At 41.6% G+C, this 12,566-nt stretch overlaps 1 protein-coding gene across 8 annotated transcripts in view; it reads right to left on the bottom strand.

Annotated features, from left to right (window-relative positions):
- Positions 1 to 9,295: 9,295 nt before the first annotated feature.
- parp6b (poly (ADP-ribose) polymerase family, member 6b) overlaps positions 9,296 to 12,566 on the bottom strand; it is a 121,785-nt gene continuing 118,514 nt past the window's right edge. For 5 of the 8 annotated variants that reach the window (XM_078532247.1, XM_078532243.1, XM_078532245.1 and 2 more), the window contains 2 exons: positions 11,453 to 11,537; positions 9,296 to 9,640 (listed from right to left, as the gene is read on the bottom strand). In XM_078532247.1, coding sequence (XP_078388373.1) covers positions 9,538 to 9,640; positions 11,453 to 11,537 — 188 coding nt within the window. In that variant the 3' untranslated portion in view covers positions 9,296 to 9,537. Of the gene's footprint in view, positions 9,641 to 11,452; positions 11,538 to 12,566 lie in introns of those variants that run through there. The other 3 variants (XM_078532246.1, XR_013573802.1, XR_013573801.1) reach the window with 3 other exon arrangements.

Below are 12,566 nucleotides of genomic sequence, written 5' to 3'. Positions count from 1 at the left end.
CTTCTGTACTTTTCACCAATATGTGACTTCTGTCCTTATTACAGTTGTTTCTCTACACTGCCTTGTTATGCTACCTGGTCACCAATTAAAATTAGATGTTTCCTTTGTGATTTAGAAAAGCAAGTCCCTTCCTTGGGAAAACGTGTTCTTAAAACAATTGTGTTAGTGGGCTAAATGAGTTAATACCCAAGTCAGACTGATGGGATGAACAGTCATCCCCATCTTATGGCTGCAGGATTTCTATATGAATGTAAGTTGGACACATAACTGTCCTTAACTTCGCATCAGCAGGTGATGTGGGAAATGGAATTGACTCACAATGCAATACATAAGAACATAAGAAATTGGAGCAAGAGTAGGCCATTCGGCCCCTCAAACGTTCTCCACCATTCAATAAGATCATGGCTGATCTGATTGTGGCCTTAACTCCACTTTCCTGTCTGCCCCCATAACCCTCGACTCCCTCGCCAATCAAAAATCTGTCTAACCCAGCCTTGAATATATTCAAAGACCCAGCCTCCACTGCTCGCTGGTGAAGAGAATTCCAAACACTAACAACCCCCTGAGAGAAGAAATTCATCCTCATTCCCATCTTAAATAGGAGACCCTTTATTTTGAAATTGTTCTAGATTCCCCAGAAAGGCAAATGTCCTCCCAGCATCTACCTTGTCAAACCCCCTCAGAATCTTATTTGTTTCAATAAGATCACATCTCATTTTTCTAAACTCTAGTGGGAATAGGCCCAAACTCCTCATTCCAAGAATCAGCCTTCTCTGAACTGCTTCCAATGCAAGTATGTCCCTCCTTAAGTAAGATGACAAAAACTGTACACAGAATCTAGGTGTGGTCTCACCAATGCCCTGTACAGTTGTAGCAAGATTTCCCTACTTTTATACTCCATCCCCCTTGCAATAAAGGCCAACAATCCACTTGCCTTCCTAATTACTTGCTATACCCGCATGCTGGCTTTTTGTGATTCATGTACAAGGACACCCAGATCCCTCTGTACCTCAGCATTCTGCAGCCTCTGTCCATTTAAATAATACTTGGCTTTTCTATTCTTCCTGCCAAAGTGGACAACCTCATATTTTTCCCACATTATACTCCAGCTGCCAAATTTATATCCTTCTGAGGTTGATAGTTCATGCATGTTGTATGAGGACTTTATATGGTCAGGGAGTGCTTATGATAACACAGGTGCCAGAAATGTGGAAGTCTTTCATTTCTTTCCATTAGCTTCCCTCATCTTGATTTGCACTGAAATGAATGAAGACCCCCTGCCAAAAATGAGAGAAATGATTGTTCCATTGTCATTCTGTGCAGAGAATATAGATAGCTGTAGATTGAGGCAAGGTTAAAGTAACTAATTTAACATATCTAACAGCAATACTAACAAAGTCAACGACAAATAGTCTGATATCCGAAGATAGAAATTTGGGTCACATCAGTTGAAATCGCATTATGTAATTTTAATAATGAACCCACCCATATAAAATTCCTCGCTTCACAACTCAGTAAAATAAAGAGTAGTGTCTTTGTCATATAGTGGATAGCCATTCTTTAGGATATCTTCCTGTGAAAACAAAAATCGATGGAATTTGGTCCAGTGACATCATGGATGTTACTTGCTTGGGACTTCTCCAGTGCTCTAGGAGATATGGCTCTTGCTGTGGGCTCAAACTGGCATGTTCCTGTTGTTCAAATCAACAGTACTAAACTTCTCCAAAAGCTGCTGACCCAATGCTAGATCAAGTCTATTGAGACTCCCAACTCATTTGGTCCAGAACTTTTCATTCCATCTCACTGAACCGATAGAGAAAAAAATATGAGCAACCAAATTGAAGTTTGAGAAGATTAAAGAGGTGACCTAAGTCAGATAATAACTGAGTAATTTTAAATTTGTGTTTTACAAACTCAATGATTGTAGATCTTCAATTCAAAGCTGACACTTCTGAATCCACTACACAGTTTCATTTTTTTAGGGCATTTTATATCAGTGTATTAAATAACATCAATTTCATATCATTGAACCCCTAATATGTCTTATTAAAATCTTACATCTGCACATATTTCCTGTCCACAAATCTTACTCCCTGCTGTCAATTTTTGTTACACTTTCCTGTTAACTTTTCCCGTTATAGATATCTCTGTCTATAATGAAAGTTGGCTATGTAAACGTGTCACATTGCAGTTACATCTTTAGCAGTGGTGGGGCTGCAACTTTTGCATCACCAATTCCCTCAGCCAGTTCTGCAGACAAATTTCCGCACATCAACCGACTCCTCTGCTTCCCAAATTGTCATAAACCTACATCTTCGAGCCCTGGTTCAATTCTTCTGATCTTCTACTTCACCTGACGGCTGCACTTGAACTTACCTCCCATGTGTAATCACAGATGGACTGGTATAATACAATGCACATAAGGAATTGCACTACTCCTCATGCAGTGCAAAGCACAGCTTGATATTATCTAAAATGGAACTTAATTTTTAACTCCTTTACCTTGGATTAGTTTTGGCAAGTTAAAAGTGCCATTGTCAGAGGAATTTATAGATTGCAAGCTAAATATTCCTGTACACAAACAGCAAAGTGTCTAATTGTATTATTACCTTGTGCCTCAAGGCATTTGCTTTCTGTGCCATTTGTAAGTGCATTCTTGCACCAAGGGAAAGAAAGGGAACTTAACTCACCCCTTATCATTCAAAAGCACTGGAAATGTTCACAGCTATGAGTGCATTGTAAAGCTACCTTAGAAAGTTCCCAAAGGTTAATGTTCACATTTTATGAGGAGTACACCAGTGAAATAATCCAGAAGCAGTTCTATCACAATACAAACCGGCCTTACCTATCATTGGCTGTGTTTGCTATTCTTGGTGGTGATTGTCCAGTAGAAGGATCCCAGAGCAAAGCACCTTTAAATATTTTGGGTTTTGATGTTGCACTTAAGTATACAAGGAGATTTTCCATAGGAGTCTCCTTCCATTGGATTCTCTGGCAGAATCTTGGAGAAACAGCACAGGTGATGGTATTTCTCCGAGGTGGGTGGGTTCTGTTGACCCCCTGTTAGAAAACCTTGGCAGAGGTTTCAAGTTTGCTCACCTGCCAAACCTAAGACCGGAAGCGTTGCCCATACTTTCCACTGGTGCAGCGTCACAATCGGGTCTTAGTGAAGAGTCGGATTCTGCTTCCCTGGCTTTAGAATGGAAAAGGAAGAGAAGCCTTACTATTTTTTTAAAAATAGAACCCTTTGCAAACCCGTAAAGAAAGTGAAAAGAATATGCAACGCCTGCCTATTTACAATTATTATTGCCATGTATGAGACCATTTCTAATGCTCACCACTGTGTGTAGAAGTTGTGTGGCTTAGTGGACATGCCTTAGTGGGCATGCCTTAGTGGACATGCCCCTGCCTCTGAGTCAGAAGGTCCTGGGTTCAAGTCCTCCTCCAGGATTTGATGGGTACAGAAGGGGCATTCAGGATGTGGCTCAACATGCTGTTATTCAGCTTCCAATGCAGCATTTTTCAACTGAGGGTCAAGTTATGCAAAACAATCTCAGATGCTCCCGTGTTATCCAATCACTCATTAAAATTAAAAACGGATGTCTGGGGAGGCTATGAGTCTCTATTTATTCATCAAGTGAAGAACACTGCTTTTTCATTTATTTAAGACAGTGACCATCTTTGCGGTGAAATATTTTAGCACATTGTTTGCTTTCCTGTTGTGACATTGCACAGATAACCAAGGCCTTGCTGAAGACTATTCTCTTACATTAGTACCAAATTATGGAAATGGCCAACAGGAAAGGACCATCTGGTCCACCAAGTCCTGCTCCACACCCATGATGGTCAGACACTTCCTACCTGCCCTCCCGCCAATTCCCAAATCCTGAAACTGCCATGGTGGGATTTGAGCTCACATTCTCTGGATTACTACTCCAGTAACATAACCACTAGATGATAGGATATGCCAATGCGTACTAATCAGATTGTATGCCTCCTAATCATAATTTATGAGGAGGTCTTGTGGTGCAGTGGGTAGCGTTCCTGCCTCTGAGCCAGGACTCCGGGCTCAAGCCCCATCCCAGGACTTGAGGACCAAGGAAGGTGCGTTCAAAACCCGGCCAAACAGGTTGAGGATGAACCTGCATATCCTTCCAACACATGCCTATGACAGGCGGTAAGAGTAGGAGAGATTCCTGGTCAGCCAAAGAAAGCTGGAGCCTCTACCATCATTATCCATAGCCCCAGACTACAACGTGCATGTAAATGTGTGTGTTGCCACAGCAACTCGGACTCCCTGAGTGAACTATAACACATCCCCACCAATCATAATATAAACAAAATATAAGACACATTTGGTCATGTCGCCAATAGAAGCTTCTCTGACTTGATGGTATGAAATTGGTACTACATTGCCTGAGAAACAGATGATTTACATTGTGTTATTTTAGTCATTTTCTATTATGAAGAGAGACAGTAAACAGCAGTAACATGTAAAAAGTCAGAAATTAACAAAGAGGAATAACATATCTTACATTACCACAGATAATTGTAAATGCCTTTGCTTCTGCTCTGCGTAGACTTTACACTCATGAAAGTCAGCCAGGATAAAAAGGTGATCATATTTGCATTAAGCCAGCGGAAAATGCATAACAGATAAGAGCTTTTAATCAACAAATTCCTCTAATTACAGGTACTGCAAACTAGCTACTGAGACCTTGCTGCACTTGTATATATACGAAAGCATATTTTTCTTTCTTTATCAATGGTTTTCTTTATAATTCACAGAAGAAAAAAAAAGAATTTAAGATTTTCAGTGTTTTACCATGAGGAATAATATTAAATGAAAATGAGAAAGAAATCCAGGCCACAACGGATATTTGTATGGCCTGTCTATTTAAGATCCAATATTTAAATAATTTATTATTTGCTATTTATGATCAGGTTTAAAGTATTCTGGGTGTAATTTGTTATCATTGTTGCTTCTTGAATTTTATTAATTTAATTGTCACAACTGCTCTTATTTATTTTTGGGGGAGATTTTCACCCCTCCCTCCCCATTTTCTTTCCTGCCAGAGATGTAATTTAAATTAGAGGTTGTATACACAAGCAGAGGATGCCCTGTAATTCTAACAATTTAATGTAGTGTAAAAATGCAGTAGTTCTGTAGTTAATGCTATTCTGCTTTGACTGAAATAAAGCACAGTCCAGTGGAAAGCTTCAAATCTGTGTCGTGTTTTATTATTCGAAAGTGTCACAAAAGTATGGCTGCTGGTTGACAACGTGAAAATTTAAGATATTCTCTGCGTGGCTCATTGAACCTGTTACTGTATAGCTCAGTACTACTCCGTAGAAGTAGACCATTACAACCCTCTCAGATCTCTGCACTCCTCCAGTTCTGGTCTCCTGATATCCTGTTTTATAATCGCTCCACCACTAATAGCTGTGCTGTCAGCTGCCTCATCCCTAAGCTCTGGAATTACCGGTGTAAACTTCTCTGCTTGGCCACCCCTCTCCTCCTTCAAGACACTCCTTAAAACCCACCTCCTTCACCAAGCTCTGTCCTAATATTTTCCTAATGTGGCTTGGTGTCAAATTTTGTTTGATGACACACTTATAAAGCACTTTGGGTCATTTTACTATGTTAAAGGTGCTACTTAATGCAAGTTGCTGTTATTTATGACCTATTCCTCCTCACTGAACATCCTTGTGGCTCAATACACCTCAAGCGATATTTACCTACAAAGTGGGGATATAGGTGGAGCTAGAATTAAGGGCTTTTCCTTTTTTTTGGCCCCCTCATTCTCCAGAAAAACATGGTGAGGGACTGATGCCAGTTAAGAAGCAGTGCAATCTCATCTTCCAAAGACCAGGTGAAAGAACTCTACGAAACTAGCATTATTGATCCTGAAGATTATATTTTTCTCTTTCTGAACAAGGGCCTTGTCTCTGTTTAGGCAGTAGCCTGCTGCGGCATTGTTCGAATCAGGAGCTCGCCCATGTCCGATCACTCTGCGATGTATAACATTCCAGCATCCTTGAGTCCGGGCCCTTGTCCTGAATTGCCAATTCTAGTTGGACATGTTCCTAGATCCATCATCACATGATCCCCTGGACACCAACTGCCCCATCCCCACAATACCATTTGTTACCCTACATATCCATCACTTTACCTATCACCCTAAATTGAAAATCAATGATAAAACATTTGCACTGATTGTTTTTTTTAGAAAAAAACAAGTATTAATGAAGTCGGAGGCTTGTTGGAGGTTAGAATTTATTTTTTTATTAATCCCACGGTTAAAACTAAATTTAATATTCCTTACACCCAGTTCTAGAAATTATCAAATAAGATTTCCATTGGCTTGAATGAGGGTTGCCTTCCAAAGATAAATGGGAGGGGCCATAATCAAGAGGAAGTAGACAAGACTTAAAGGTCATTGTCCTAATTGTCAAAGGTAAAGTATCAAAGACATGGTGATGATATGGCTTGAAGGTTTGTCTGGATTCATAACCACAATATAGTCTTCAAAGCCAATCTTTAATGCTGAACTCCAAACATAAAGGCTGCCATATTGCGTGCATTGATTAAAGTATTCCAAAATCAGATTCACTAGCTTATGAGCGCTCTGCATTGTCTTTAATTATGTAGCCTCACTAAAGGTCTATAATTTTTTTTTATTATTCTTTCATAGGATGTGGGCATTGCTGACAAGACCAGCAGTGCTGCCCATCCCTAATTGCCTCGAACTGAGTGGCTTGCTCAGCCATTTCAGAGGGCAGTTAAGAGTCAACCCCACTGTGGGTCTGGAGACACAGGCAGCCCAGGCTGGTTAAGGATGGCAGATTTCCTTCCCTAAAGAGCACTAGCGGCCCAGATGGAGCATTACAGCAATCAATGATAGTTGGCATGGTCACCATTAGTGAGACAAGCCTCTTCAATGCCAGACATTATTAATTGAATTTAAATTTCACCAGCTGCTGCAGTGAAATTCGAACCTGTGTTCCTCAAAGCCTCCTCGCCCCAAATACCGAGCGAGAAAATTGGAGAACAGGAGGAGAGATTTGAGGAAAATCAGCACATCCGTAAATATTTAAACAATGTCAATATTAGGCTTTAAACCAAGAGATTATTCAGCGAAGGGAAAACTAAGGGTGAGAAGACATTCCAGGGTTTTGATTGAGAATGAGCTAGAGATAGGGAACAGCATAATGTGACAATGCTTAAGTTTAATGTGGGAAATATGCAGCAGGGATTTATCCTACACCTTCCTCATGGAGTTTTCACCTTGAAAAACAATTGGGTCCATTTAACCAAATATCTGAGACTCCATTTAGCTGGAGTAGATTATATCAAATTTAGCAATTAATTTGATGTCCCAAAATTTAAAAGATTCAAGTTAAATGGAGTCAGAAGAGTGGGAATTATATGGGAAATAAAAGCATTATAAGATTTTGGTACAGAACTTGGGTATAGCTGAAAAAAGAGACATGTTGAATCTTTTCATCTTGCACTCATCAGGACACGTCACAAGAATGTCTCCTTTTATTGGTATTCTTACGAGTGTCCTGATGAGTGCAAGACAAAAAGCTTCGACATGTCTCCTGTTTCAGCAATTATAAGATCAATAGGGAATGTTCAAGGACAGATAGCCAACAAGTATTGTGTAGGGCACTTGACCATCTCTATTCAGCAAGAAAGACGTGCATTAATATAGCACTTATCACACTCTCAGAGCCATTGGTGGTGTAATGGTAATATCACTGGACTAGTAATCCAGAGGCCCAGACTAATGTTCTGGAGACAAGGGTTCACTCTCACCTTGGCAGCTGGTGGAATCTGAATTCAAGTAATAATCTGGAATTGAAAAGCTTGTCTCAGTAATGGTGACCATGAAATCATTGTTGGTTGTTATAAAAACCCCTCTGGTTCACTAATGCCCCTTTAGGGAAGGAAATCTGCCATCCTTACCCAGTCTGGCCTACATATGACTCCAGACCCAGAGCAATGTGGCTGACTTTTAACTGCCCCCTGCAATGGAGTGGCAATTAGGGATGGGCAACAAGTTTTGGCCTTGCCAGTGATGCCCACATCCTGTGAAAGAATAAAATAAAATCCCAACGCACTTTATAACCAGTGAAAGTTCTTTTTTGTATTGGTATGATTGTCATGTAGGAAATGCAGCACCCAGCAGGCAAGCTCCCACAAACAGCAACGTGGTAATGCCCAAATAATCTGTTTGTGTGATGTTGTTTCATGGCCAGAACACCAGGATCCGAATATTGCCATCGGTGTGCAGGGGCGGGCCCGACACGCTGATTTAGGGCGTGCGTCCCGACATCGTCATGCGTTGTTCCAATATTCCGTTCAGCGGGCGTTCGCCAGAGGCAGCTGCCCACCCGCCGGACTGTCAAAGGCCTGTTGAGGCCATTAAAAAATTTGGTGAACCTGACAAACACGTCCCAGTTCATGTGACATTGTCACCTGAGGGGACATGTTTAAATAATTTTTTACTTTATTTGCAACAAAATTTTTTCAATAACTTAATCTCCCTGAGGCAGCTCTGTGCCCGCACAGGGAGCGCTGAGCGCTACCGGCCGCGTGTTACGCTGGGTGGGCCTTAATTGGCCCGTCCACGTAAAATGGCGGCATGCAGCCGATTGCCGCCTGCCCCCACTCCTGTCCAGCCCGCCCGACATAGGTAAGATGCAGCCCCAGGGGTAACTCCCACGCTCTGCAAAAATAGTGCCACGGGGTCTTTTACCCCCACCTGATGGGGCAGATGAGACCTAAGTTTAACACCCCAGCCAAAAGGACAGCACCTCCAATAGTGCAGTGGAACGTCAGCCTAGACTGTGTGCTCAGGGCTCTGGAGTGAGACCCGAATCCACAACCTTCTAAATCATAGGCAACCCATTTAACATTCAACGTTATAGGTAAACATTTTACGTTAGTGAGGCTGGCTGGCATCAAAAAGCTGCAGTTGATGACCACCACCTAGTTGCTAATTAAAAAGAAACATAAGAGACATCTAAGTAAAAGGAAGCTGTGATTATTTTTTTTCAGGCATCCGCTCGCGCATTTCACTGTCCTTATGGGTAACAGGCAAAAAAGAAGTGATGGGGTCCTCAGTTTAAAAGTAACTAAAGCAATTAAAAATGTCACATATCCAGTCAAAATTGTGCAAAATATTTATTTTTTCATACACATAATTTAATGAAACGGATGATATTTTCTTGTCAAACATACACAATACAGTCATACAAAAAAAGCACAATTTTTTTATATTATATATATATATATATATAAAATATATATATATATAAATAAAAAACACCATTACAGCACTGATGCATCATGAAGGACAAACTAAGTCTGACTTCTCTCTTATCCTGGCTTTAAAAAAAAGCTTTTCTGCTGAAAATATTTATAAAGACTCCTTGCAAAAGCCAGGATAGGAAGATTGGGAACAATTGTGACAGGTCTCAAGTCTATGGGGAATCCTTTGGAATTTTTCTTAAGCATCCCTCTGGGACTCAGCTTGTGTAAACCTGAGTGCCAATCACACGCATAATTTCCTTCTGGATTTTGGGATCCTGAGTATTGATGTTGGCATCGCCAACTTGCCCATCTTCATACCTGCAAAGGACAATGTCATGAGCAAATATAACTGTTGTCTAGAAATGAGATGTTAATTCTAAGAGCCAACTTATACTTAAGGAAATGTTGGAAAGCACAAACTCTGTACAACAGTGCATCAGCCTAATGCTTGAAGTACTCCTAATCAATACTACACCGACAAAGGTGTTAACCCATTTTAAGTTGGACTGATACTGAACCTTGTGCCTATTGATAATGCCATTTGTGAATGTGATTACAATGGGGCCCTTTATCTATTAGATTGTGACCAACTCTGGCAAGGTATTTAAGAACCAACCTTGCAATGTGGGACCAGAGTTACAGGTAGGCCAGAGCAGGTAATTTGTGGCAGGATTCTTCCCTGAAAGGCCTTTTAGTTATATTATTCCAACGTGATTTAGGAACTATGGGCAGAATCTTCTTGAGGCATTGGGGGGGTCTCGCCTGCTGGTTGGAAAGCTGGTGAGAGACCCTTGACGCTTCTTTATGGGAAGGCCAGCAATGAGCCTTCCTTTGGAATCAAGACCCCAAGACCCCACGGGCAGAAGCCTCACCTACCGAGAGCTGCCAGCCAATCAGGGGCTCCTGTGCTAAACCGTGCCACTGGGGAGGCCATGGCTACCGCCAGAAGGACAGACGCCGGAGTCCCACGATCGCATAGTGACCCAGGCCACAGCTAGGTAATGGTGGTGGTGGGGGGGAGGGGGTGCTGGGGGGGCTCAGTGTTCATGGGGAGAGATGTGCAGGGGGGTTGGCAGCAAGGCGCCCCCCTCTTCCCAATGTCCAGTCCTTCAGTCAGGCAAGGAGTGCCTTTGATCGATGGATTCCACCCCACGCCCCCCTCACCCAAGACCTGCCAAGCCGGCTGCATTGTTTTAGCTGCCTTGCTCACCGCATGGTGACAGGCCCACCTTCAGCTGGGTTAATACCAGTGGCAGTGGGATGAGGCCCCCAAGCGGTCATTAATTGTCTACTTAAGGATCTCAATTGTTGGTGGGGTAGGAAGGTCGACCATGGGCCTTTCCACCCAGAACTTAAATCTGGTGGAGGCAGAAAGGTGGCAGGGTTCAGGTTTGGCACCATCTCTCCAAATTATATGCCCTACCCGCCTCCAGCTCGCCACTAGAGAGAGGAGAAGATTCTGCCCTATATGTTCATGCGTATGTATATATAAGTATCTGAAGTGCCACATCACTCACTACTGCGTATCGAATTAATAATGTATCAGTCCACAGCACATGGTGGATCTGAGAAGTACATTTGATTCATACACTGTTAGTTCAATACGCAGACTGTAGTGCAGTCATGTGGCACTCTGGATACTTAAGTATACCTAGGCCTGAACATATAGTTCCTAAATCATATTGGAATAATATAACAACCTTGTTGGACCAGTTGGGTTTTTACAACAAACCTGTTCATAATCAGATGCCAGCCTACAAATTACCAACCTATTTAAAGTCAATTTATCAACCTTCCATTTAAACTCATACTATCAAGATTACTAGCCCAGAACTGTGATGATTGGGCTACAGTATCCATTAGGCATGTGGACATGCCAAAGATATGGCACCTGAAAGGTGATCGCACATCAGGAGTCATGTGACATGTTGTATTCATCCCAATCTATCTGGTCCAGATTTAAACTTAGACCTTAGGAAGGGAAAGGAGCATAGAGCGGTTGACAGCACTCCCAGTTTCTAGCCCGAAATCTTGATTTAAGCATAATCTTGAAATCAAACTAATTTCTCTTGGCAAACTCAATATGATCATCAAGATTAGGCTCAGCCTCATGTTATTCATGCTACTCACACAAAAAAGAAGCGAGTGCAGACATGATCGGACACAGGACAGACCCAGATGTTCCCATGTTTCTGGAGATCTTTTGAAGTTATAACTAAGAAATAGAAAATAAAAATCACCAAGGGACTGGTTAAAAAGGAATATTGTATTCAGTCTCACCGACAATTTGTTTCACCACAAGCTCTTTGACAATCTCAACTAATGTCATGCAAAGTTCAAGTCAATAGATATTGCTGGGAGACAACTAATTGACTACCATTCTTCAAGCAGTTTTGTTCTTAATGATTAACATTGTTAGTAAAATTGCAAGGGTTGGCATAAATGCTTTATTCCAGAGATTTTTAAATACGTGTGGCCCCACTATTAAAACTATACTACTCCATGAATTTCCTGCAATCACACATGTGCTTCCAGAGATCCAAGGTCATTAAATTGGTGGTCAGATTTTGTTTGTGGAGTGATCTGGAGTGCTCCAACTGCTTGCTTTCTAAACTGTACTGACTTGCTCATCTATTACTGCTGTCTTGACTGACCTCCCCTGAAGCATTGTCCCCTAAAGCATTAACCTCAAAATCATCATGCTCATAATTCCTCCCTGGCCTCGCTTGACTCCATCTCCTTCAGCTTCACATCCCAGTTTGCATCTTTTGCTCTTCAATGTAGCCCTACAATGCACAGCCTCTTCCCACCCAACACCAAGCTTTTAGCCACCACAAACACTCTTGGCTTGCCTTCATAAACACCTTCAGCTTTCTTGCATCTCTACCCATCTTGAAAAACCTCTTCAAAAATCTGTCTCATCAACTGTGTGGACCTTCAGTCGCTTCCCCCATATCTGTGTTAACTCCTGTATGACGTCCATTCTCCTCTCACCTCCCCGTCTGGTGTGAAGCTCCAGGGAATTGCTTTGCTAAACTACAGACCCTATATGAGTGCAAGTTGCCCTGTTCTTATTTCCTTGTGTAGTTTTGTGAATTACCGCAGGTCGCTGGTATATCACATTCACATCAGAAATCTGGAAATTACAGGAAAGGGCACTATTATGTAGCTGTCAACAAATTGCATAATGATTTTAAAAAAACAAACACTGAGCACTCAACCTAGCCAACACTATCATTAATAA

The sequence above is a fragment of the Cetorhinus maximus genome, chromosome 30 (assembly GCF_964194155.1).
Source record: "Cetorhinus maximus chromosome 30, sCetMax3.hap1.1, whole genome shotgun sequence".
In the NCBI taxonomy this organism is placed as follows: Eukaryota; Metazoa; Chordata; class Chondrichthyes; order Lamniformes; family Cetorhinidae; genus Cetorhinus; species Cetorhinus maximus.
The sequence above is the reverse complement of the archived record's forward strand: the minus strand, read 5'-3'. Positions and strand labels throughout refer to the sequence as shown.